This window comes from Salmo salar, chromosome 14 (assembly GCF_965601325.2).
Source record: "Salmo salar chromosome 14, fSalSal1, whole genome shotgun sequence".
In the NCBI taxonomy this organism is placed as follows: Eukaryota; Metazoa; Chordata; class Actinopteri; order Salmoniformes; family Salmonidae; genus Salmo; species Salmo salar.
The window spans coordinates 70,183,394-70,209,493 of NC_138304.1; the positions used below are offsets into that span (position 1 = coordinate 70,183,394).

Sequence of the window (26,100 nt, forward strand, 5' to 3'; positions counted from 1 at the left end):
GTAACACAAAATGTGGAATAAGTCAAGGTGTATGAATACTTTCTGAAGGCACTGTATATGTACACTGAACAACAATATAAACACAACATGCAACGATTTCTAAGATTTTACTGAGTTACAGTCAATTGAAATAAATTCATTATTATTATTCTGTATTCCCACATGACTGGGAATACAGATATGCATCTATTGGTCACAGATACCTTAATTAAAAGAAAGTAGGGGTGTGGATCAGGAAACCAGTCAATATAGTTTGTGTGACCACCATTTGTCTTAATCAGCGTGACATCTCCTTCGCATAGAGTTAATTGTGGCAGGTGGAATGTTGTCCCACTCCTCTTCAATGTGTGTGCAAAGTTTCTGGATATTGGTGGGAAATGGAACACGCTGTCGTACACGTCAATCCATAGCATCCCAAACATGAGGTGATGGCACGACAATGGGCCTCAGGATCTCGTCATGGTATCTCTGTGCATTCAAATTGCCATTGATAAAATGCGATTGTGTTCATGGGCCGTAGCTTATGCCTGCCCATACCATAACCCCACCGTCACCATGGGGCACTCTGTTCACAACATTGATATCAGCAAACCGCTTGCCCACACAATGCTATACACGGTACAGATGAAACCGTGATTCCTCCGTGAAGAGCACACTTCTCCAGCGTGCCAGTGGCCATCGAAGGTGAGCATTTGCCCACTGAAGTCGGTTATGACGCCAACTGTAGTCAGGTCAAGACCCTGGGGAGGACGACAAGCATTCAGATGAGCTTCCCTCAGACAGTTTCTGATAAATTCTTGAGTTGTGCATACCCATAGCTGTCCGGGTGGCTGGTATCAGACGATCCCCCAGGTGAAGAAGCCGGATGTGGAGATCCTGGGCTGGCGTGGTTACACGTGTTCTGCGGTTATGAGGCCGGTTGAACGTACTGCCAAATTCTCTAAAGCGATGTTGGATGTGGCTTATGGTAGAGAAATTAATATTCAATTCTCAGCCAATTACTTTGGTAGACATTCCTGCAGTTAGCATGCCAATTGCACGCTCCCTCAAAACTTGAGACATCTGTGGCATTGTGTTGTGTGACAAAACTGCACATGTTAGAGTGGCCTTTTATTGTCCCCAGCACAAGGTGCACCTGTGTAATGATCCTGCTGTTTAATCATCTTCTTGATATGCCACACCTGTCAGGTAGATGGACTATTTTGGCACAAGAGAAATGCTCACTAACAGGGATGTAAACACTTTTGTGCACATAGAACATTTCTGGTATCTTTTATATCAGCTCATGAAACACGGGACCAACACGTTGCGTTTATATTTTTGTTCAGTGTAGTTCACTGTTCTGCAAAGCTATTTTCTCTCTCTCTCTATGTGTTTGTGTGTGTGTGTGTGTTCCAATATCCTAAATCCAATCATTCACACACAATAGAACATATAATAATAACACAATATTGTCGCAACAGAAACATTTGTTTATTTTCCAAATCAAAGTCCACAACCTCTTTCACAGTCCTGTGTGTTTGGCCCCAGAAAGGGGCTTCCAAAACAGTGGCAGGAGATACTACACATTTATATACAACACTTTTATATTGCTATTCATATATTTATAACTATTTTACCCACATGTACTGTGTTCTTAAGGGTAAATCCTCCTTTCATATTTAGGAAGTTCCTGTTTCAATCCGTGGTACATTCATGTGGTTTCTCATAGGCAGAAATAAGCGACAACTGAATAACATCAACAGACCATACCAAGCACTGCTCAATAGTATGATCTGACCGCATAAAGCTTATTTGAAATGAAACAATGTTCCCATATAGAGATTTCATGATGTCTATAGTAAATGGGGATATCTTAAACAACTCAAACACATGGTTGGTAAACAGCAAAAACAAGCTCTAGTAATTATTCTAGAAGAAATAAAAATGGGTCTGCAAAATGTTGTTACACTGTAAAAAGGTTTCTGATAATCAACATTTGGTTATGATTTTACAAGTACGTGACGGAAGAAAACTCAAAGACAGTAACTGATGACAACAAAGAGCAAAAAAATAAAATTAATATTTAGATAAAGTGCACAAGTGCTCATTCATAAATTCACTCGATAGTGGGACAAACAAATACAATCACAAGAAGTCCATCCATTCATTCTACTATTGTTTTCTACTGAAAATGTATATTTTGTCTTTATAGTCTTCGTGTAGAACGCACACACATAACTAGAGTGGGTCAGACAGCTAGCATGTCAGAAAGCCAGTGTGTTCGTCAGTGAGTGTCATCACTGTCTGTAAGGCAGGCAGTCAGTCATTCAAGTGGAACTGTCTGCTGGTTAAGTACTTGTCTATCTTCCACAACATTGACTCTCGTTAACCCCTACATTGTTCTTCTCTGTGCAGGTGAGATTCAAGTGCAGATCGCCTCTAAAAGTCACGTCTCTGAACAAACTACTGTAAACTCCACCAGTGTAACGGGTACATACTACACTTGAAGGCCTACACAGCCATAGAAAACTCAGTTCACGGAGAATCATGCACACAGCAAATAAAACTACTTCTAAATCATTCAATATCATTCAGTTCTAACAAAAAAAAGGAGGAAATTAAGCCAACAAAGTCCAGTACAAATGCCACACTCAAACATCCCTAAAAACATCCTCTTCCATAGTACAAACCCCATTCCCCACAATCCTTGACTCGTTAGTGTGCTTGGTGACCTTTCACCTTGTTTCCTCTTTTTTTTTTTGCAGTATTTCTTGTGGAAAATGTGTACCTCTTGTTTAGCTTTTTTTTGTCGCTCAAGTAGCCAAGGCATTTTTGCACCAAGAAGTAAACAGAGAAATCTCAGAGGTAGAACCCTGCCAATTCTCTGCAAGGAGATCAAGATGTTGAGAGAAAGACAGACACATGTAGACGGGTGTTGTTTGCAGGTAAGACGTTTTGTTAACAAAAAAGCAGCAAAAGAAAAAACATTTTGGGTGGGGGTTGTGGAATCTCTGAGAGCTCTCCATCAGTTGGACTCTTAAACATAGAGAATGACATTATCCGGGGGACAGCGCAGTCTGTCGGAGGTGTGAAGGGGTCTGCAGGTGGCCTGGGGTTGAGGGGGCCGGCAGCTCTTGGGATGAGGCGAGTCACAGTCGTCTGACGTCAGCTCAGCGATGTCGTCCGATTGGGTGTCGGACATCTCCAGGTCGCTACGGATGCTCTCGGGCTGGGCCAGAGTGACATCGCGAAGCCCCTCCCTGAGCGAAGCCCCTGGCGACAGGCCTAGTGCTGAGCCAAACAGACCCCCTCCCCTTCTGGAGCTGCAGTCCTGAGGCTCCTCCCCTGCCATAGCAGCAGGGGGCGTGTTTAGGTCTTCCTCACTGGTCAGGCAGAGGTGGCTGGGTTTGGTCTCGATGTCCACCTGGATCTCCAGGTTAGTATAGTCCCTAGGAGAACAAAGACGTTTAGATTTACTAGTCAGCATATCATCTGCTGTATCCAGTGTCACCTTGCCTACCATTATAAGTTTAACTCAAAATTGATTTGAAAATATCTGTCGGGAACTAAATCAATGGCTAAAATAAATATTTTTGAACCACTAAGTGCTGCCTGCATACCACATAAACTAAAGACAAGTCAGACGCAAGAGAGATTTGAGGAAATTGAGCTGTTGCATCAGAGACAACAACAACATGAGACCGACAGAAACAAAATGAGACTAGATGTCAAATCATGGAGGAGGAGTAGATTTTCTCAAAATCGTGTGTGTGTAAGAGAGAGGGATATTGTGACACTCACCTGTCAGGGAGTGTGTAGGAGGAGATAATGGAGCCTGCCATGCCCCGGGTGCTGGCACAGTCACTACCCGCTCCCAGACTACCTGTCTCTCTCTGGGCACCGTCCTTCCCCAGCTCCCCTCCCTGGAGCTCCAACCTGGAACAACACAAAACATGGTTATTATTACATGGTTATACCAACAACAGTTATTACAGCGTTCAACATATGCCACATTACATTTACTCAGCAAAAACATTCACAGCAGCGGGTCTAATTCTTAAACGGACAACAAAAACTTAGTTTGTTTAAGGCTTACTTGGCCCCTATTTATACTGTGTCTCTGCTTACAATGCACAACATTCCCCTCCATAAGAAGTACAGAAAAGGTTCTCTTCCCTGCTGGGCTCCCCTCCATACCTGTTGAATTTGCCAGTCCTGGCTCCAAGGGCGCCCCCGGCCAGAGTGTTGAAGTGGGGGTTGTCTCCCAGGACCCCGGGGGCCACAGAGAGGCCCTCACTGGGGGAGGTGGTGCTAAGGCCGCTGGCTGCCCCCTCCAGGCTGCTCTCACCCAAGCTGGGGGACTTGAGGGCCCGCCACGCATCAGCCACTAGGGGACAATTATTTCATATTTTTATTTCATGAATGATGATATATATTTCTTGTCTAAATTAACTTGCAGTTCAATTATGTTTGTAACATAAAAGAGAGACATACATGTAGGTTAGTGTCATTGTATTTTACAGTATTAGGTCTATTAAGGCAAAAATGATAGCTCTTTAAGTCTTGCTCACCTGTGATTGGGCCGTCGTCCTCGTCAAAGTCTATCCGCATGCCACGCCCCTTTCCTCGGCTGACGCCACAGCCTCCTCCGCGGCACAGAGAGATGGGCACGACTCCATAGACGTACGCCAACATGATGGGCACGCCAATACCCACACTGACGGCTGCGATCACAGGAGCTGTGATGATTGACAGGGCCACTCCTCCCGTGATGGCCAGGTTCCTCCTGTGGCGATTGCTCTTCTTCCCCGCATAATGGGCGTGAATCTATCACAAAAATAAAAAGATAGATAGTAGTGAAGGTGAATAGCAATAAAGGCTATTGCAGCTGAAACGTCTGTATTGTGGTTAAGGTTTGATTAATATTATAAAGCACTTGGGAGAAGTAGGAAGTAGGTCATGTGAGGGGATTTCTTTCTTTATTCACATGCTTATATTAGTGTATTAGTACCACCATCAGAGCTCCTTTAACTACACCTATTACGGCTTTACATCTCTGGTTGTGATTGGGTGAGGCAGTTGGCTGAGTACAACTTGTAATACTCTGACAGGTATTTCTACAGCTGGGAAGGCTTAGGGGCCTGGAACAATACAGGGTGTGTGGGTGGGCTATTTTACAGCATTCAAATAGGCTTAGGTTCAAGCTCGCAGTTATACTGTATTGCCACCAGGATGCGGTAAAGAGATATCCTTTAAAATAGGCCATTCTACAATTCTATCGAGACTAAATTGTTTCAAAATGATGTCGTTTCCGAAGAACAGTTGTAGCATCGTCCCGAAAACTAAAGAAGATCTTATGGTTTGAAACCATATCTATTTCAGGAATTGTATTTCTCGATTGCTGAAATACACGCAGGAAATGAAAGTGCCACCACGAAAGTGAACATCATCATATTGAAACTAACTCCATTTCTAAGACCAGCACTGCCACATATCATTTCTACAATTAATAGCTTTTCTGTTAAATATCATGAAAAGTAAATATTTTCATTCTTTTCCTTTTAATGTCTTAGTAAGCCACTCCAAATAAGATCCTCTGCTAAATGACTGAGTGTAGGCCAAATGAACGGGGATTTCAGTAAGGGGTTGCCCATCTGCCAGTGTTTTTGCATACCTTGCGCCCCGCATAGACGGGGATGCCAATAACCATGGCAGGCACAGCGATACCAGCGATTAGGGTGATGCCCACCGGGGCTCCGATCAGAGTGCCCAGCTGCCACAGGATCTTCTTCTTACGAGTCCACGGCTTCTTTCCCCAGAACGTACACCCTGATGGACTGAGAGGCAGAAGAAAGAGAGGGATTGATGAAGGGATACGGAGGGAGAGAGAGGGGAGAGAGAACCCAAGGAAAAGGGGAAAGAATGGAACGTGTCGAAAATAGAGAGAGCGCGAGAGAGAGGGGGGGAGGAGGAGATTGTGAATTGAGAAAATAAAGAAAAAATTGTAATGAAGGGGAAACAGATATAAAAAGAAAGGGGGAGGAATATGGTGAAGAGCAAGGGAGGTAGACAGAAAAGTGATTAGTTCTGGGCCCGTGTTCAGGAAAAACAATCCCCACAGCAACAGAGGAGTGGAGGTGATGGAAGGTTGTGTCATTATGAATTCAGAGCCCTCTGCTAATTGTCACACGGGAGTGAGATGCGCACCACTGCCTGTTATCCACTTTTACAGTATTGCACATATGATGTAAGACGTGTTAGACGGAATCTGTGGAAACGTTTTGTCATTTTAATGTAGGAATATATTTGGTGTCTTCTTATCAAAACAATAAAGCCTTTCGTTCAGTTATGTTTTGCGTCAGTATATGTTTTTTTTAATCTTAATTCATTCCATAAAATGTGTAGGTATTTCTTATTTAAAATCAATTCTGAAGGATTTTTAAAAAAAGTACCAGTCTAACCCCAGTAATTACAATCATACTTTCAAATTGGGTGGATGTCATCATGCAGGCTGAGCGGAGTTCCCACATCCGGTTTTCAGCGGAAAAGGACGCCAGGTTGAATGATCTGTATCCCTGAAAACCGGATGCATCCGGTTTTTGGCAACTCTGCTAAGGGTGGGTAGACCTATACGGATGTTTGGCACATGGAAAGTCATCTACTAGTCCAATACATAAATCTGTGTTGACGTGAACTGCCATAGTCTTGAGAGTTACCTGAGGTAGTGCAGGTCAGAGATCTCCTTCATGCAGAGCCAGCAGAACTCACAGCCACACACGGCACAGGTCATGTGGTTACAGCTGCCGTCGTTCATCTTGATTATGTAGGCGCCACATCGTGGGCAGGGCTTGATGTCGTCAGCTAGAGACAAGAGATAGAGAGTGGGTAGGTTGCTTAGTGGGAGTAGGATTCAAGACAACGTTGATCTGAGGTCAGTTTTATGGCTTGCCGTTATGTTATGGGGAGGGTAAGCTGATTCTAGATCTGTGCCTAAAAGGTACTTCTACTTTAACCAGAGACAGAGGAGGATTGGTTTGGAGACATTGTGTGACGATATAGTTATTTTTGACTGCCAACAGCTAGTGTAAGAGACGGGCTGAGACATATGAGGTTGTGATAAAGGTTCATTCAAACTGACTTACTGTTCTGTCCACCGAGACATTTGGAACATGAAAGGAGGTCTGAAAATTGCTTTATAAGAAGAGGGAGACCAATATACACACATAATAATAACGGCATGAAGAGTAATCAAAGTACCGTGCCCGTGCTCCTGCACGTAGCTGGGTGAGTGGTTGCTGTGCATGTGCAAGGAGAGTGCCCTCTGCTGGCGGGCCGAGTCACAGGTCTGGTTGGGGTGCCACGCCTGCTTGCAGTGGTAACAGAACTCAGCCAAGCAGCCCTCTCTACAACACACCAGCCTGGGGCAGCTGGCACAGCCCGAAGCGATCACAGCGAACCTGTCAGCGGGAGAAAGAGGAAGACGTTTGATTTTCAGAAAACCTTTATAGGCACATATTGGCTCATGTGAAATCAATGGCAAAGTGAAAAAGACATCACTGGAGAGAGAGAGAGAGAGAGAGAGAGAGAGAGAGAGAGAGAGAGAGAGAGAGAGAGAAGGGAGACAGAGAGAGATACTGAGTCAGTGGAGGAGACACAACAGCCTTGGAGGAAATTGTGAGTTAAGGAAACTATCAAGCGGTTAAGGTTCAAATTAAATACACTGTAGCCAGACAAATGTTCACAATTAACTGAGCCGTGGAGAGAGAGAGTTAGAAAAAAGGATACGAGAGGAAGGAGAAATAGGAAAAATATGATTTCAGGCTGTCTGGAGTAGCCTCAATGAAGGGCACGAGGGGAGAAAGACCAAGAGCTAATCTTCATAGCATATTATCATAATTGCAGAGTTCCATGACACCACACACACATTTCTCAATACAGTAAATAGGCTGTCACCTCACCATAAGAGGGGAGGCAGGGTTCTTATCTTATCTCGGATGTAACAAGATCATCAAGTACTGTATGTAAAGATGAAATGGTATTTCATCTCATATAACACTATTTGTAAGTGACAGTGCTCAAAGACTGAGCAAAACTTAATCTAATTAGAAAGTTACTCTCTTTCTCATCAGAAAACAATGCTAAAAATGACATATGACCCGTCACACAACTATTGCTTTGAATGTACAGTTGAAGTCAGGAGTTTACATACACTTAGGTTGGAGTCATTAAAACTCGTTTTTCAACCACTCCACACATTTCTTGTTAACAAACTATAGTTTTGGCAAGTCGGTTAGGACATCTAATTTTTCCAACAATTGTTTACAGACAGATTATTTCACTTATAAATCACTGTATCACAATTCCAGTGGGTCAGAAGTTTACATACACTAAGTTGACTGTGAATTTAAACAGCTTGGAAAATTCCAGAAAATGATGTCATTTAGAAGCTTCTGATAGGCTAATTGACATCATTTGAGTCAATTGGAGGTGTACCCGTGGATGTATTTCAAGGCCTGCCTTCAAACTCAGTGCCTCTTTGCTTGACATCATGGGAAAATCAAAAGAAATCAGCCAAGACCTCAGAAAAAAAATGTGTAAACCTCCACAAGTCTGGTTCATCCTTGGGAGCAAATGCCTGAAGGTACCTCGTTCATCTGTACAAACAATAGTACGCAAGTATAAACACCATGGGACCACACAGCCGTCATACCGCTCAGGAAGGAGACGCGTTCTGTCTCCTAGAGATGAACGTACTTTGGTGCGAAAAGTGCAAATCAATCCCAGAACAACAGCAAAGGATCTTGTGAAGATGCTGGAGGAAACAGGTACAAAAGTATCTATATCCACAGTAAAACGAGTCCTATATCGACATAACCTGAAAGGCTGCTCAGCAAGGAAAAAGCCACTGCTCCAAAACCGCCATAAAAAAGCCAGACTACGGTTTGCAACTGCACATGGGGACAAATATCGTACTTTTTGGAGAAATGTCCTCTGATCTGATGAAACAAAAATAGAACTGTTTGGCCATAATGACCATTGTTATGTTTGGAGGAAAAAGGGGGAGGCTTGCAAGCCGAAGAACACCATCCCAGCGTGAAGCACGGGGGTGGCAGCATCATGTTGTGGGGGTGCTTTGCTGCAATAGGGACTGGTGCACTTCACAAAATATATGGCATCATGAGGAATGAAAATTATGTGGATATACTGAAGCAACATCTCAAGACATCAGTCAGGAAGTTGAAGCTTGGTCGCAAATGGGTCTTCCAAATGGACAATGACCCCAAGCGTACTTCCAAAGTTGTGGCAAAATGGCTTAAGGACAACAAAGTCAAGGTATTGGAGTGGCCATCACAAAGACCTCAATCCTATAGAACATTTGTGGGCAGAACTGAAAAAGCGTGTGCGAGCAAGGAGGCCTACAAACCTGACTCAATTACACCAGCTCTGCCAGGAGGAATGGGCCAAAATTCACCCAACTTATTGTGGGAAGCTTGTGGAAGGCTACCCGAAACGTTTGACCCAAGTTAAACAATTTAAAGGCAATGCTACCAAATACTAATTGAGTGTATGTAAACTTCTGACCCACTGAGAATGTGATGAAAGAAATAAAAGCTGAAAGAAATCATTCTCTACTATTATTCTGACATTTCACATTCTTAAAATAAAGTGGTGATCCTAACTGACCTAAGACAGGGAATTTTTACTAGGATTAAATGTCAGTAATTGTGAAAAACTGAGTTGAAATGTAGTTGTATGGTGTATGTAAACTTCCAACTTCAACTGTAGGTCCTGATATTCAAGATGAGCACTCAGTCTTATTGACCACCACTCTCTTCAAGGCCTCCAGTGTTCCGCTACACAGGCAAACCAGACGTCAAATACCAAAACTGTTAAAATCCTATTCTGTCTCTTTCAAAACCTCAAACTAGGGGAAATGTTTACACCACTATGGTTTTTTTCCCCTTTAACACAGATCTTAGCAGCACATTAAATCCAGTTTGCGCTGGTTTCTTTCCCAATTACTTTGTTTGTTTGTTCAAACTGGCAACATGTCTTCAAGCCTGAGCTCAGTGACTTGTTCCAACAGAGCAGAGACACAAGTTGCCAAGGAAGCCTTTTCCCTGTAGGAACATTCCATGTCAACGCTGCATTTTGCTACACCCGCGATAACATCTGCTAAATATGTGTATGTGACCAATAAAATGTGATTTGATTGGTCGGTTCTGCTGCGTTGGAGCACGATCATGACTGACATCACGGCTTTGAGCAGTGGGAATCTGAGGAGTCCAATGCTGACAAGCTACAGGTTTGGAACAAATGCACTCTGACAGCCACGTCTAAGAATAGCACAAGCTGTCATTGCTTTTAAGACACTGGTGAGACACTGCTTTGTTTTCAACTAGGCTATCATTACAGTACAAATGTAGTACACTGTCTGTGACTCTGTACACACACACACTCAGTCCTGTGAGTGTGTCATTTCTTTTTTTATTTCACCTTTATTTAACCAGGTAGGCCAGTTGAGAACAAGTTCTCATTTACAACTGCGACCTGGCCAAGATAAAGCAAAGCAGTGCTACAAAAACAACAACACAGAGTTACAAATGGAATAAACAAACGTACAGTCAATAACACAATAGAAAAGTCTATATACAGTGTGTGCAAATGTAGTAAGATTAGGGAGGTAAGGCAATAAATAGGCCATAGTGGTGAAATAATTACAATTTAACATTACCAATGGAGTGATAGATGTGCAGGTGATGATGTGCAAGTAGAGATACTGGGGTGCAAAAGAGCAAAAAAATAATAATATGTGGATGAGGTAGTTGGGTGGGCTATTTACAGGTGGGCTATGTACAGATGCAGTGATCGGTACGCTGCTCTGACAGCCGATGCTTAAAGTTAGTGAGGGAGATATAAGTCTCCAGCTTCAGTGATATTTGCAATTCGTTCCAGTCATTGGCAGCAGAGAACTGGAAGGAAAGGCAGCCAAAGGAGGTGTTGGCTTTGGAGATGACCAGTGAGATATACCTACTGGAGCGCATGTTACGGGTGGGTGTTGCTACGGTGACCAGTGAGCTGAGATAAGGCGGGGCTTTACCTAGCAAAGACTTATAGATGACCTGGAGCCAGTGAGTTTGGCGATGAATATGTAGCGCGGGCCAACCGACGAGAGTGTACAGGTCGCAGTGGTGGGTAGCAATGATCACTTTAAATAAATCCCAACCTCTCCGTTACCCCTGGCAACACTGGCTACCTCTATGCCGCATCACTAGTCACCATAGCAACTGACAGCCTGCAGAGCGACCATAGACCTATCGCTGCTCTGATTGGTTGTCTCCCCCTGTCAGTCAGTGAGGTCTGATTGGGGAATGGAGAGGGAACTGACCAATGAGACTAAAGGACAATGAAGCTCAAGAGTTAAAACCTTCACAAGAATAATAGAGTGTGTTGTGTTGTGTTGTGTTGTGTTGTGTTGTGTTGTGTTGTGTTGTGTTGTGTTGTGTTGTGTTGTGTTGTGTTGTGTTGTGTTGTGTTGTGTTGTGTTGTGTTGTGTTGTGTTGTGTTGTGTGTGTGTGTGTGTGTGTGTGTGTGTGTGTGTGTGTGTGTGTGTGTGTGTGTGTGTGTGTGTGTGTGTGTGTGTGTGTGTGTGTGTGTGTGTGTGTGTGTGTGTGTGTGTGTGTGTGTGTGTGTGTGTCAGTCAGTCAGTCAGTCAGTCAGTCAGTCAGTCAGTCAGTCAGTCAGGGTTGGGCTCAATCCAGAATGGAATTGAGAATGCCTCGTAAATTCCAATAAAATTATTACATTTGAATTGAAGTAGTAAACAGGATACAGAATTCTAATTCGAAAGGAAATATAATTAAATTCAGTGAAATTAAAATGCCTAATCTATTCTCCAGTGCCTCCAGAAAGTATTCATACCCTTGATTTATTCCACATTTTGTTGTATTACAGCCTGAATGGGAGTCAATTCCAGAAATTCTAAATTGAGCAAACTCTGGTGTGCATGAGTGTTTGTGTGTGTGTGATCATTCAAGTGAGACAGAGTTAAGGAGTCTGGGGTTTGTGACTATGATAAACATATTTTTTTTTAAAGAGAGAAAGAAAGTGGAAGACAAATAAAGAAAGAGCGATTTAGACAGAGGTCCCCGAGACTCCACAGCCAGAGACAATCCAGGCCACTTTACTGTAACCAAGGCCACGTATTCCTTACCTACGACAATGTAGTACCATTATGACACACACACACACACACACACACACACACCACACACACACACACACACACACACACACACACACACACACACACACACACACACACACACACACACACACACACACACACACACACACACACACACACACACACACACACACACACACACACAGAGAGAGAGAGAGTACCCCTTTGAAAAGCTCCACTCCCGTTAGCCCAAACCACACTAGACCTTTCCATGGTAGGGCTGTAGAGAAGGAATAGTTGTGTAGTGAGTCATTCTGGTCTTTTTAGAATGTAGGTAATCTATAGTCCAGCCCACTGTCTTGGTCCTTCCCCTCTGTCTGACAGGATTCACATTACCAAACTGGCATGTTTCCTTTGAATATAACCAGTACAGATAATCTGTGCTTTCCCTCCCACATACACATGCATGTGTGTGTCACCTACACACAAACACAGACATACATACACACACACATAAACACTTGCGTGCCGCACACACACACACACAAAATAGGCTCGTACCAGTTTATCAGAAATTTCCCCTTATCACATTACACGATCAGCCACCGAGCATTGTCATTCCCCTTGTAACCACATAATAGTCTGCAACATTCTAACCTACTTAGAGAATTCTAGGCTATAAATCTTTCCTCTCACTTTTGTCACCTCTAAAGCTTGTAATAATGCTGGTCATTCCAGTTCACAACAAACATCCTCAGACTTCGGATAACTGACAGAACACTGCTTTGAAAGCATGAATCTGCTTAAAAAAAAGTTATAGTTTGGGTTAATGGTAGGGGTCTGGTAAAGGTAAGGGTTAAGTTCAGGTGTTAAAATCACATTTGTGGTCAGAAAGCGCTTTAAGGTACTTCTGCCCCTTCTACCACGGCTAGACAGTGATGACTCTATAGACTTAAGGTTAAGGTTCAGGTTCACACTCAGGTTACGATTAAGGTTAAGGCCAGGCAACAACGGAAGTTAACTCTTACCCGCAGTCGGGCGCGGGACACCAGCGGCAGTCTGGGTCGGAGGCCAGGCAGCGTCGCAGCAGGAACTCCTCATACTTCTCCAGCAGACCTACGTCGTCCAAAATATCCGCCACCTGATGAGGCGCCAGTCGCTCCGAGCACTCGGGGCAGCTGAGGTGGACGCGGCTCTCGGTGATCTCGATGCGCAGGTACTGGCGCAGGCAGCACAGGCAGGAGCGGTGGCTGCAGCCCAGCAGCTCAGGGAGCTGTTCTGGGGGCTGGGGCACCAGGCACAGGGGGCACTCCAGGAAGTCTGCTGGAGGAGAGGCGCTGGTGGTGGTGGAGCTGGAGGACTGGGGCGGACCCAGGGAGAGCCGACTGGAAGAGAGGGGCTCTGTTTGGGTGGAGGTGGGGGAGTTGGCTGGGTCCTGGGGGGCGTCCGTGGTGGTGGTGGGGGCTGGGTTAGGTGTGGGGGTAGAAGGGACTACGGGGGGGACAAGGGGGGTGAGTTGCTGTTGTTGATGGTTTTGGTTGTGGAGCTGGGATAAAGGTGTGGCCGCCCCTACATTGGCGCTCCGGGAACCCCGTTTGCTGTGGAAAAGGCTGTGGAAGGAGATGCGTCCGTGGCGTTTTCCCGGTGCCCGGCATTTGGGGTTGGGAATGCCGCTCACCGAGGAGTGGGGGGATTCCGAGTCCTTTTCCGATCCCATTTTCCCAGAAGTGACACACGGAAGCTTCTTTCCTTTTCCGCTCTTATAGTCTTATATCACTGTGAGGAAGCTTTCCTCACACACACACAAGAGGGTACTTGTCCTTGGGTGAAACCAGAATGGAATGTCACTGATACCCAGTTGGAAACCCTTTTCCCTTCCTCTGACAAGAAACAATGGAACCCACAAATGGAACTATAAACGAGAAGACAAAAGTGAAAGAAACAAAGTCCCCTTCCTCCCACTGGCGTTCACACGTCTCACACTCCGTTGCTCCAAATCAAGAATGTGAGAAAAGTAACAGGTGTGCTTTCGTCCAAACAAACATGGGGGTCCAAACTGACAGTAAACTGTTACTGTAAACCACAAAGAGGAGAATGACTACAACAAGAAACGTCAATGTCCCTTCTCAGTAAATGTTTCTCAATTCAAACGAGGAAAAAAAACATGATAGGAACGTTATAGAATTTAAAGAACAACTTCTTGGAGGTTATTCAAATTTTCTTAAATCCTTCTTTGTGGTTGCTCCGGTCAGATTTTCTTCTCTAGTCCTTTATTCTCTCTTTTTCTTCTCCTCTTCTCTTCTGTGTGTGTCTCTTACACTCTCAATCAACTGTCTGTGAGGAGGAAGAAGATAACAGGAAGTTAGCAGTGCAAAGAGCACAGGGAGCATGCTCAATATGACACACCTCTCCCTCCTAGCTCGTTCTCTCTCTCGCTTTTTCGACTTCACAATGAACTCTTGGTGCAGATAGCCAGGAAGAAGAAATGAAATACAGTGCATTCGGAAAGTATTCAGACCCCTTGACTTTTTACACAGTTTGTTATGTTATAGCCTTATTGTAAAATTTATTAAAATGACTTTGTTCCCCTCATGAATCAACACACAATACCCCATAATGACAATGCAAAAAAAAGGTTTTTAGACATTTTTGCAAATGTATTAAAAATAAAAAACAGAAATGCCTAATTTACATAAGTATTCAGACCCTTTGCTATGAGACTGAGCTCGGGTGCATCCTGTTTCAATTGGTCATCCAAGAGGTGTTTCTACAACTTGATTGGAGTCCACCTGTGATAAACTCAATTGATTGGACATGATTTGGAAAGGCACACACCTGTCTATATAAGGTCCCACAGTGGACCAAAAACCAAGTCATGAGGTCGAAGGAATTGTCCGTAGCATTGAAGGTCCCCAAGAACACAATGGCCTCCATCATTCTTAAATGGAAGAAGTTTGGAACCACCAAGATTCTTCCTAGAGATGGATGCCTGGCGGCCAAACTGAGCAGTCGGGGGAGAAGGGCCTTGGTCAGGGAGGTGACCAAGAACCAGATGGTCACTCTAACAGACCTCCAGAGATCCTCTGTGGAGAAGGGAGAACCTTCCAGAAGGACAAACATCTCTGCAGCACTCCACCACTCCTCATTAATAGGTACATGCTAGCCTGCTTGGAGTTTGCCAAAAGGCACCTAAAAGACTCTCAGACCGTGAGAAACAAGATTCACTGGTCTGATCAAACCAAGATTGAGCTCTATAGCCTGAATGCCAAGCATCACGTCTGGTGGATCCAGGGACCATCCCTACGGTGAAGCATGGTGGTGGCAGCATCATGCTGTGGGGATGTTATTCAGCGGCAGGGACTTGGAGACTAGTCAGGATTAAGGGAACAATGAACGGAGCAAAGTACAGAGAGATCTTTGATGAAAACCTGCTCCAGAGGCGCTCAGGACCTCAGACTGGGGCGAAGGTTCACCTTCCAACAAGACAACAACCCTAAAAACACAGCCAAGACAATGCAGGAGTGGCTTCGGGAGAAGTGTGAATGTCCTTGAGAGGCTCAGCCAGAGCCCGGACTTGAACCCGATCGAACATCTCTGGAGAGACCTGAAAATATCTGTGCAGCGACGCTCCCCATCCAACCTGACAGAGCTTGGGAGGATCTGTAGAGAAGAATGGGAGAAACTCCCCAAATACAGGTGTGCCAAGCTTGTAGCATCATTCCCAAGAAGACTCAAGGCTGTAATCGCTGCCAAAAGTGCTTCAACAAAGTACTGAGTAAAGAGTCTGAATACTTATGTAAATGTGATATTGCCTTTTTTTATGGGGTATTGTGTGTAGATTGATGAGGGGGAAAAAATGATTTAATCCATTTTAGAATAAGGCTGTAACGTAACAAAATGTGGAACAAGTCAAGGGGTCTGAATACTTTCCGAATGCACTGTACACTAGGCACATGCACAGCTAGCATGATCACTGATAAAAACATGCTCATTGACTCACACTTACTCATAAGATACAGCCCTTTGGAAAGCGGAATACTATTTTTGTGAACTTACTAATGATAATGACATAATGTATCTTGAAGGGGAAGCAAACATATTCATCAGTCCAATTACCTTCTATATTATTTAACCTCTATCATTCCTTCTCGTTCTTTCTCTCATCTGCTCTTCTCTTTTGTCTCGCTCCGTCAATATGAAACCCTCTCTCTCACACACAGTCTCGAGCTGCTCTCCACTTCACACTGGGCTGCTACTGCGGTTGCCATGCCGATGCTCACTATGAGCCGAGCAAACAGCGACCCACTCAGTGACTCTGGCACTTACGTACACACTTACGTACACACACTTACATACACACACACTTACATACACACACACTTACATACACACACACACACACACACACACACACACACACACACACACACACACACACACACACACACACACACACACACACACACACACACACACACACACACACATGTACTCTTGTAATTTATAGATAATGTAGACATTGGTAATTACAGTACTGCTTAATGTATGTGTGTATTTATACAGTGTTATAGGTGAGAGTGTGTTTGTATGCAGATAATGTTATGCTAAGATAAGGGGAAAGGATGAGAGAATGAGAGTTATGAGGGTTGATATTCAGAATCTGTGCCACTGTCTAAGGTAGCACACCCACCTTCTAAGCACACAAACACACACACTGAGTCATAACAGAGTCCTGGCCTGATTTTCTCCTCCTACAGTATGCCTGGCCTCTGGACTACAGGTCTATGACAAGGCAAATATGATTCTGATTCCAGTCGTAGCCTCTGAGTGCAGGAGGCTGAGACAGACACAGAGAGAGGAGCAGCCAGTATGTGTACTGACTCATAAAACATTCGACTTCAGCCCTTGTTGACAGAAGGGTATATGGGAAAAGGGCTAACATAGATACTGTATATAGCTAGCCATGATTGATTGAAATACTATTGGTACGTGTAACCACGCCAGCCCAGGACCTCCACATCCCGTTTCTTCACCTGTGGGATCGTCTGAGACCAGCCATCCGGACAGCTGATGAAACTGTGGGTTAAGTACAACCGAAGAATTTCTGCACAAACTGTCAGAAACCGTCTCAGGGAAGGTCATCAGCGGGCAAACGCTCACCTTCGATGACCACTGGCACACTGGAGAAGTGTGCTCTTCACGGATGAATCCTGGTTTCAACAGATGGCACACAGCGTGTACGGCGTCATGTGGGCGAGCTGTTTGTTGATGTCAATGTTGTCAACAGAGTGCCCCATGGTGGCAGTGGGGTTATGGGATGGGCAGGCATAAGCTACGGACAACGAACACAATTGCATTTTATAAATGGCCATTTGAAAACACATAGATACCGCGACGAGATCCTGAAGCTTATTGTCGCGCCATTCATCCGCCGCCATCACCTCACGTTTCAGAATTATAATGCACGACCCCATATCTGTATACAATTCCTGGAAGTTGAAAATGTCCCAGATCTTCCATGGCCTGCATACTCAGCAGACATGTCACCCATTGAGCATGTTTGGGATGCTCTGGATTGACGTGTACGACAGCGTGTTCCAGCTCCCGCCAATATCCAGCAACTTCGCACAGCCATTGAAGAGTGGAACATTCCACAGGCCACAATCAACAGCCTAATCAACTCTATGTGAAGGCGATGTGTCATGCTGCATGAGGCAAATGATGCACCCTAGATACTGACTGGTTTTCTGATCTACGCCCCTACCTTTTCTTAATGTACCTGTGACCAACAGATGCACTATTCCCTGTCATGTGAAATCTATAGATTAGCGCCTAATGAATTTATTTCAATTGACTGATTTCCATATGAACTGCAACTCAGTAAAATCTTTGAAATTGTTGCATGTTGAGTTTATAGTTTTGTTCAGTGCAGTATCTAAAGTTGTGTGTGATATAGAGAGAGAGGGGTGTGAGTGAGGAGGCATGGCAGATGGGCATGAACAGGCTGAAGACTCAGTGGTCTGGATTCTGTGATCAGCACACTCTTTGTCCCTCACTTTTCCTCCCACTCGACTGCTGCTCACTCACACACACAATCTCTCACTGTGATGAACAATTACACTAATGAAATTGTTTTCTTTTGCCTCTAAGCAGCTCTCTAGCTTGTCTTCTGCATTAAGAATCTCTCAGACAAGTCAAATAGTGTTATCCTTGCTGCTGCACTGTGAGTCAACTGTATGCATAGCCTCTCATCCTCTTAACATAGACATTGCTCTTTTTGGACATTAAGTGGGGCCAGTTTGTTCTTTCAGTTTGTTTGGCCTAGTCGAAGCAATTCTATCTGCGTAAGACACTGAAACCGTACCGTCTGAGCACTTTAGGATCCTACATCCTTCCCAGGGGCCCTATGAACCTACATCTACACACATTCACACACACAAACTTACTGTAAGTCATTTAGGCGTAATATACACCACCGTTCAAAAGTTTGGGGTCACTTAGAAAGGTCCTTGTTTTTGAAAGAAAAGCACATTTTTTGGTCCATTAAAATAACATTTGAGAAACAGACGCCTCACAAGTCCTCAACTGGAAGCTTTATTAAATAGTACCCGCAAAACACCAGTCTCAACGTCAACAGTGAAGAGGCGACTCCGGGATGCTGGCCTTCTAGGCAGAGTTGCAAAGAAAAAGCCATATCTCAGACTGGCCAATGAAAAGAAAAGATTAAGATGAGCAAAAGAACACAGACCCTGGACAGAGGAACTCTACCTAGAAGGCCAGCATCCCGGATTTTCCTCTTCAATGTTGACGTTGAGACTGGTGTTTTGCGGGTACTATTTAATGAAGCTGCCATTTGAGGACTTGTGAGGTGTCTGTTTCTCAAACTAGACACTCTAATGAACTTGTCCTCTTGCTCAGTTGTGGACCGGGGCCTCCCACTCCTCTTTCTATTCTGGTTAGAGCCAGTTTGCGCTGTTCTGTGAAGGGAGTAGTACACAGCGTTGTACGAGATCTTCAGTATCTTGACAATTTCTCGTATGGAATAGCCTTCATTTCTCAGAACAAGAATAGACTGACGAGTTTCAGAAGAAAGTTATTTGTTTCTGGCCATTTTGATTCTGTAATCGAACCCACAAATGCTGATGCTCCAGATACTCAACTAGTCTAAAGAAGGCCAGTTTTATTGCTTCTTTAATCAGAACAACAGTTTTCAGCTGTGCTAACATAATTGCAAAAGGGTTTTCTAATGATCAATTAGCCTTTTAAAATGATAAACTTGGATTAGCTAACACAACGTGCCATTGGAACACAGGAGTGATGGTTGCTGATAATGGACCTCTATACGCCTATGTAGATATTCCATAAAAAAATCTTCTGTTTCCAGCTACAATAGTCATTTACAACATTAACAATGTCAACACTGTATTTCTGATCAATTTGATGTTATTATAATGGACAAAAAATGTGCTTTTCTTTCAAAAACAAGGACATTTCTAAGTGACCCCAAACTTTTGAACGGTAGTGTAGCTGTGCTACCGAAATACCTGATAGCTGTTACACAAGCTGCTGAGTCACTTAGAGCTGATATGCTGCTGCAGCAGAGCTGTGTTGGGGATACACTTAACAAGCCAAATACATTATGCAAAATAAAGACAATAAAAGCATGGGTTTCGTTTTTCCCAGGGACATCCAACCAAAGTAAAAGGGAAGACTGGGAACGTTCCTATTATACTGTTATGCTATATTTCAAGTGTTTCACTTTGGCTACTTTGATTATGCTTCATAAAAATAAAGAGAAATAAAGAAATTACTCACCAAATTGTTTTATTCATATTATTCAGGGATATGGTTGATTGGGGCGGCAGCGTAGCCTAGTGGTTAGAGCGTTGGCACTAGTAACCAAAAGGCTGCAAGATCGAATCCCCGAGCTGACAAGGTACAAAATCTGTCGTTCTGCCCCTGAACAAGGCAGTTAACCCACTGTTCCTAGGCCGTCATTGAAAATAAGAATTTGTTCTTAACTGACTTGCCTAGTTAAATAAAGGTACATTTTTTAAATGTTTTATATTCAGTGATAAAGTAACACAATCAAAGGGTGCATTGTATCGTACTGATACAGTGGTACTGTACTCCAGTAGGCCTAATTTATTGAAGCTCACCGCCACACAAACCACCCGATTCATGCTGGTGTGTTGTTTGTTTACAAAGACTGACAGAGTGTTTGGCAAGCTAATTAGCTGGTTTTGATACTTCCTAAACCCTCTGTAAGCCCTGAGCTGTAACTGAGGACTGAGGCCTGTGTCTCTGGGTAGAGCAAGTGGTCTCTGTGAACTCTGATTTACTGGTTTAATGTTCTAAGTTCATTAGAGCAGAAGGGCGTAATAAAAAAGGTGGTGACCAGGGTGAGGCAGTGAGATGCCCCTCAGGCTAGAGAGACAGATGCAACTCAGTGTGTCCTTCTCACTTAATCTCCTGGCAGGAGCTAATATAGAGGGAGGTAACAGAGTGAACTGCCCCTCTGGCTACGACACAGTTATACACCCTTCTTTCAACCTCTCCTTGCTCTCCCTCTTGTTCCTTCTCGTTCTTCCTCGCTCTCCCTCTCGGTCCTCTTTCTCTGTGACAAGGGCATCGTCATGTCTCAGTAGCGGGCTACAAGGGCTGGGCAGGCCAACGCTGCTGCCGCCTCCAAACACCAGGCCAGTTGAGTCATGTCATGATGTGATGATATTACATGCTAACTGGGTTAAAAAAGGAAACGTGTCCTTCTGTTCAGCTAAAAGCTCCATTATCTAGTTACCTACTGATTCATAGAGTTTGGAGGCCATTTGGAGGCCTTGTGGAGCCCTCCAACACTATCAGTAATGGTAGACGTGGGAGTTTGAAGAGGAGTGTGCCAGAGACAGTCGTGGGCCATTCTGTGGAAGCACCTAGAGAAACCAGACTTTGTGATTCCTCTGAATTTACCTCAGAACTGAAGCTGGCAGCGATGAGCTTGTCTGCAGTGGACAGTCATTCAAGCATCCCTTTTCAAACAAAATAAAGCAACAGCAATACCCTGGAATACCCCCATCCCAAACACTCGAACGCACATGACACGCACCCACATACTTATACACCCAGTCATACACACATTACAGACACGTCGTCAAACACAAACACACATGCGCGCATACACACACACACTTAAGTCTTACATGTATGGGGCGGCAGGGAGCCTAGTGGTTAGAGCGTTGGGCCAGTAACCGAAAGGTTTCTAGGTTGAATCCCCGAGCTAACAAGGTATAATAATTAGAGGAGCGTTCAGGAGGCAAACTGAACGTTTCATGTGAAGCCTGGAGGCGTCACAGTGGCAGAGTGCAGGCCCAGGACCCAGCCCCACAGCCATAGCTCTCTGAGCTCCAATCCACCAACACAGATCAGAGTCTACCAACTGACCAGTGGGCATGAAAGTCAGGGAGGGGACGGGTAGTTCGAGGGAGGAAGAGAATGAAGGAGAAGGCGGAGAGACATGTCAGTTAGGACAGTGCATGTGAGTGGAGAGGAGACAGAGATGTATTTCAAGGCCTACCTTCAAACTCAGTGCCTCTTTGCTTGACATCATGGGAAAATCAAAAGAAATCAGCCAAGACATCAGAAAAAAAATTGTAGACCTCAACAAGTCTGGTTCATCCTTGGGAGCAATTTCCAAACACCTGAAGGTACCACGCTAATCGGTACAAACAATAGTATGCAAGTATAAACACCATGGGACCACGCAGCCATCTCACCGCTCAGGAAGGAGACGCGTTCCGTCTCCTAGAGATGAACGTACTTTGGTGCAAAAAGTGCAAATCAATCCCAGAACAACAGCAAAAGACCTTGTGAAGATGCTGGAGGAAACGGGTGCAAAAGTATCTATATCCACAGTAAAACGAGTCCTATATCGACATAACCTGAAAGGCCGCTCAGCAAGGAAGAAGCCACTGCTCCAAAACCGCCATAAAAAAGCCAGACTACGGTTTGCAACTGCACATGGGGACAAATATCGTACTTTTTGGAGAAATGTCTTCTGGTCTGATGAAACAAAAATAGAACTGTTTGGCCATAATGACCATTGTTATATTTGGAGGAAAAAGGGGGTGGCTTGCAAGCCGAAGAACAACATCCCAACCGTGAAGCACGGGGGTGGCAGCATCATGATGTGGGGGTGCATTGCTGCAGGAGGATCTGGTGCACTTCACAAAATAGATGGCATCATGAGGAATGAAAATTATGTGGATATATTGAAGCAACATCTCAAGACATCAGTCAGGAAGTTAAAGCTTGGTCGCAAATGGGTCTTCCAAATGGACAATGACCCGAAGCATGCTTAAGGACAACAAAGTCAAGGTATTGGAGTGGCCATCACAAAGCCCTGACCTCAATCCTATAGAACATTTGTGGGCAGAACTGAAAAAGCGTGTGCGAGCAAGGAGGCCTACAAACCTGACTCAGTTACACCAGCTCTATCAGGAGGAATGGGCCAAAATTCACCCAACTTATTATGGGAAGCTTGTGGAAGGCTACCCGAAACGTTTGACCCAAGTTCAACAATTTAAAGGCAATGCTACCAAATACTAATTGAGTGTATGTAAACTTATGACCCACTGGGAATGTGATGAAAGAAATAAAAGCGGAAATAAATCATTCTCTCTACTATTATTCGGACATTTCACATTCTTAAAATAAAGTGGTGATCCTAACTGACCTAAGACAGGGAATTTTTACTAGGATTAAATGTCAGGAATTGTGAAAAACTGAGTTGAAATGTATTTGGCTAAGGTGTATGTAAACTTCCGACTTCAACTGTAGTTGTGGGGAAGTGACTATTGCTTTTCTATTAGTTGTTGAGGACAGATGGTAACTAGAGCAAGCAGCTGGATATCATGCTTTTAGGGTTGCATGTCGTCACCTCTTTTCTCGCTCAACGGAATGATACACTACATGGCCAAAAGTATGTGGACACCTGCTTGTCGAAAATGTCATTGTAAAATCATGGGCATTAATATGGAGTTGGTCCCCCCTTTGCTGCTATAACAGCCTCCACTCTTCTGGGAAGGCTTTCCAATAGATGTTGGAACATTGCTGCGGGGACTTGCTTCCATGCAGCCACAAGAGCATTAGTGAGGTTGGACACTGATGTTGGGCGATTAGGCCTGGCTCGCAGTTGGCGTTCCAATTCATCCCAAAAGGTGTTCGATGGGGTCGAGGTCAGGGCTCTGTGCAGGCCTGTCAAGTTCTTCCACACCGATCTCGACAAAAACTTTCTGTATGGCCCTCGCTTTGTGCACGGGGGAATTGTCATGCTGAAACAGGAAAGGGCCTTCCCCAAACTGTTGCCACAAAGTTGGAAGCACAGAATTGTCTAGAATGTCATTGTATGCTGTAGCATTAATATTTCCCTTTACTGGAACAATGTGGCCTAGCCCGAACCATGAAAAACAGCTCCAGACCATTATTCCTCCTCCATCAAACTGTACAGTTGGCACTATGCATTGGGGTAGGTAACATTCTCCTGGCATTCGCCAAAAATCCAGATTTGTCCGTCGGACTGCCAGATGTTGAAGCGTGATTCGTTAATCCAGAGAACGCATTTCCACTGCTCCAAAGTCCAATGGTGGTGAGCTTTACACCACTCCAGCCGACGCTTGGCATTGAGCATGGTGATCTTAGGCTTGTGTGAGGCTGTCCGGCCATGGAAACCCATTCCATGAAGCTCCTGAAGAACAGTTATTGTGCTGACCTTGCTTCAAGAGGCAGTTTGGAACTCGGTAGTGAGTGTTGCAACCGACAGACATTTTCTACGTGCTTCAGCACTGGGCGGTCTCGTTCTGTGAGCTTGTGTTGCCTACCTCTTCGCGGCTGAGCTGTTTTTGCTCCTAGACGTTTCCACTTCACAATAACAGCACTTACAGTTGACCGGGGCAGCTCTAGCAGGGCAGAAATTTTACAAATTGACTTGTTGAAAAGGTGGCATCCTATGATGGCGCCACCTTAAAAGTCACTGAGCTCTTCAGTAGGCCATTCCACTGCCAATGTTTGTCTATGGAGATTGCATGACGGTGTGCTCGATTCGATACACCTGTCAGCAACAGGTGTGGCTGAAATAGCCGAATCCACTCATTTGAAGGAGTGTCAACATACTTTTGTATATATAATGTATTAATATCCTGTCCTCAATAATGCTTTTGGGACAAACAGGGGAGTGAGTGGTGGTACCAGGAATGAATGAGTGAAAGAGTGAGGGGGTGAGAGAGGAGAAAATTGAGAATGAGAGGAAATCTGACAACAGGCACTTTGAAATAGAGATGTCAAAGAATGTTCAGAGGAGCTATGCAGTAGTTCACCTGACACTACTGTACAAACATGCATGTATACTGAACAAAAATATAAATGCAACAATTTCAACGATTTTAGTGAGTTACAGTTCATATAAGGAAATCAGTCAATTGAAATAAATTCATTAGGCCCTAATCTATGGATTGCACATGGCTTGGTATGGTCCCACCCAATAGGGAGCCAAGCCCAGCCAATCAGAATTAGTTTTTCCCCACAAAAGGGGTTTATTACATACAGAAATACTGGGTGGCTGGTCTCAGACGATCCCGCAGGTGTAGAAGCCGGATGTGGAGGTCCTGGGCTGGCGTGGTTACAGGTGGTCTGTGGTTGTGAGGCCGGTTGGACGTATTGCCAAATTCTCTAAAACAACATTGGAGGTGGCATATGTTAGAGAAATTAACATTCAATTCTCTGGCAACAGCTCTGGTGGACAGTCCTGCAGTCAGCATGTCAATTGCACACTCCCTCAAAACATCTGTGACATTGTGTTGTGTGAGAAAACTGCACATTTTAGAGCGGCCTGTTATTGTCCCCAGCACAAGGTGCACCTGTGTAATGATCATGCTTTTTAATTGGCTTCTTGAAATGCCACACCAGTCAGTGGATGGATTATCTTGGCAAAGGGGAAATGCTCACTAACAGGGCTGTAAACAAATTTGGGCACAACATTTGAGAGAAATACGCTTTTTGTGCATATGTAACATTTCTGTGATCTTTAATTTCATCTCATGAAACAGGGCCAACACTTTACATGTTGCATTTATATTTTTGTTCAGTGGACATAAACAAACCCAAACACTTATGTACTATAGTACACTATCACCAGCCATGACTCACTGTAATTGTTTATTACTCAAGAATGAGCAGCAGTCAGAACATGCACAACAATATGGGATATATACAATTGGCTGTTCATATAAACTGACCATGTAACGAACAGTAACACTTCCGTTAGAGTTAATATATGTTACTTCCCATAATGTAGCCTACCAAGTAAGCAACTGAGCGACATGACATTCCAAGCCACAAAAATCGGAATATCTTCAACATGTTGCATTTTGTGTCAAGGCCCAATAAGGCAGACTAGTCTTACCTCAAGGGGTGGTACGAGACCGTTTTCTGGGATCCGCTGTGAATGTTCATTCGTCAATGGCGATGGGCTGTGATCGCTTGCTTTGGGAGTGTTGAAATCTTCCTCGTCTAGGCTATTGCATCTCAGCTTCCTATACGGGACCTGACACACTGTTCCTAAAATATCAAATGGAGTATGTATAGGTGCAGATCACGCCCTGTCCCGTTTTAGAAGAGCAACAGAAGAACCTCCGCAGCCTCTGCTTTCTCATGGAGGAAAGCCCCAGTCCGTGACGCCACAAACCGAGAACAAGGAAACCCCACCCGTCCGTGGTGATGTCACCATCGAAAGCTCAAAATGAATTTACAGTGCTTGGAAATAACCAGGGAAACGTCAATATTTGGGTTCTGTGGAATGACATCGCCTGGAACTCGCTGACTATTATTTGTGTAGAGCTCCCAGAAATCTAACCATAAAGACACTTAGCGCAGTCGATTAG

At 44.3% G+C, this 26,100-nt stretch overlaps 1 protein-coding gene across 1 annotated transcript; it reads right to left on the reverse strand.

The window, feature by feature from the left end:
• Positions 1–1,451: 1,451 nt before the first annotated feature.
• LOC106570013 (E3 ubiquitin-protein ligase RNF19B) lies at positions 1,452–25,924 on the reverse strand. Its single transcript, XM_045694639.2, has 10 exons — positions 25,623–25,924; positions 24,765–24,889; positions 13,198–14,503; positions 7,240–7,439; positions 6,699–6,843; positions 5,657–5,819; positions 4,554–4,809; positions 4,180–4,369; positions 3,784–3,918; positions 1,452–3,431 (listed from the first exon to the last, which is right to left on the reverse strand). Exons 3-10 carry the CDS (start codon positions 13,884–13,886, stop codon positions 3,020–3,022), a joined length of 2,190 nt encoding a protein of 729 aa, XP_045550595.1. The 5' UTR covers positions 13,887–14,503; positions 24,765–24,889; positions 25,623–25,924; the 3' UTR covers positions 1,452–3,019.
• Between the last annotated feature and the right edge of the window lie 176 nt (positions 25,925–26,100).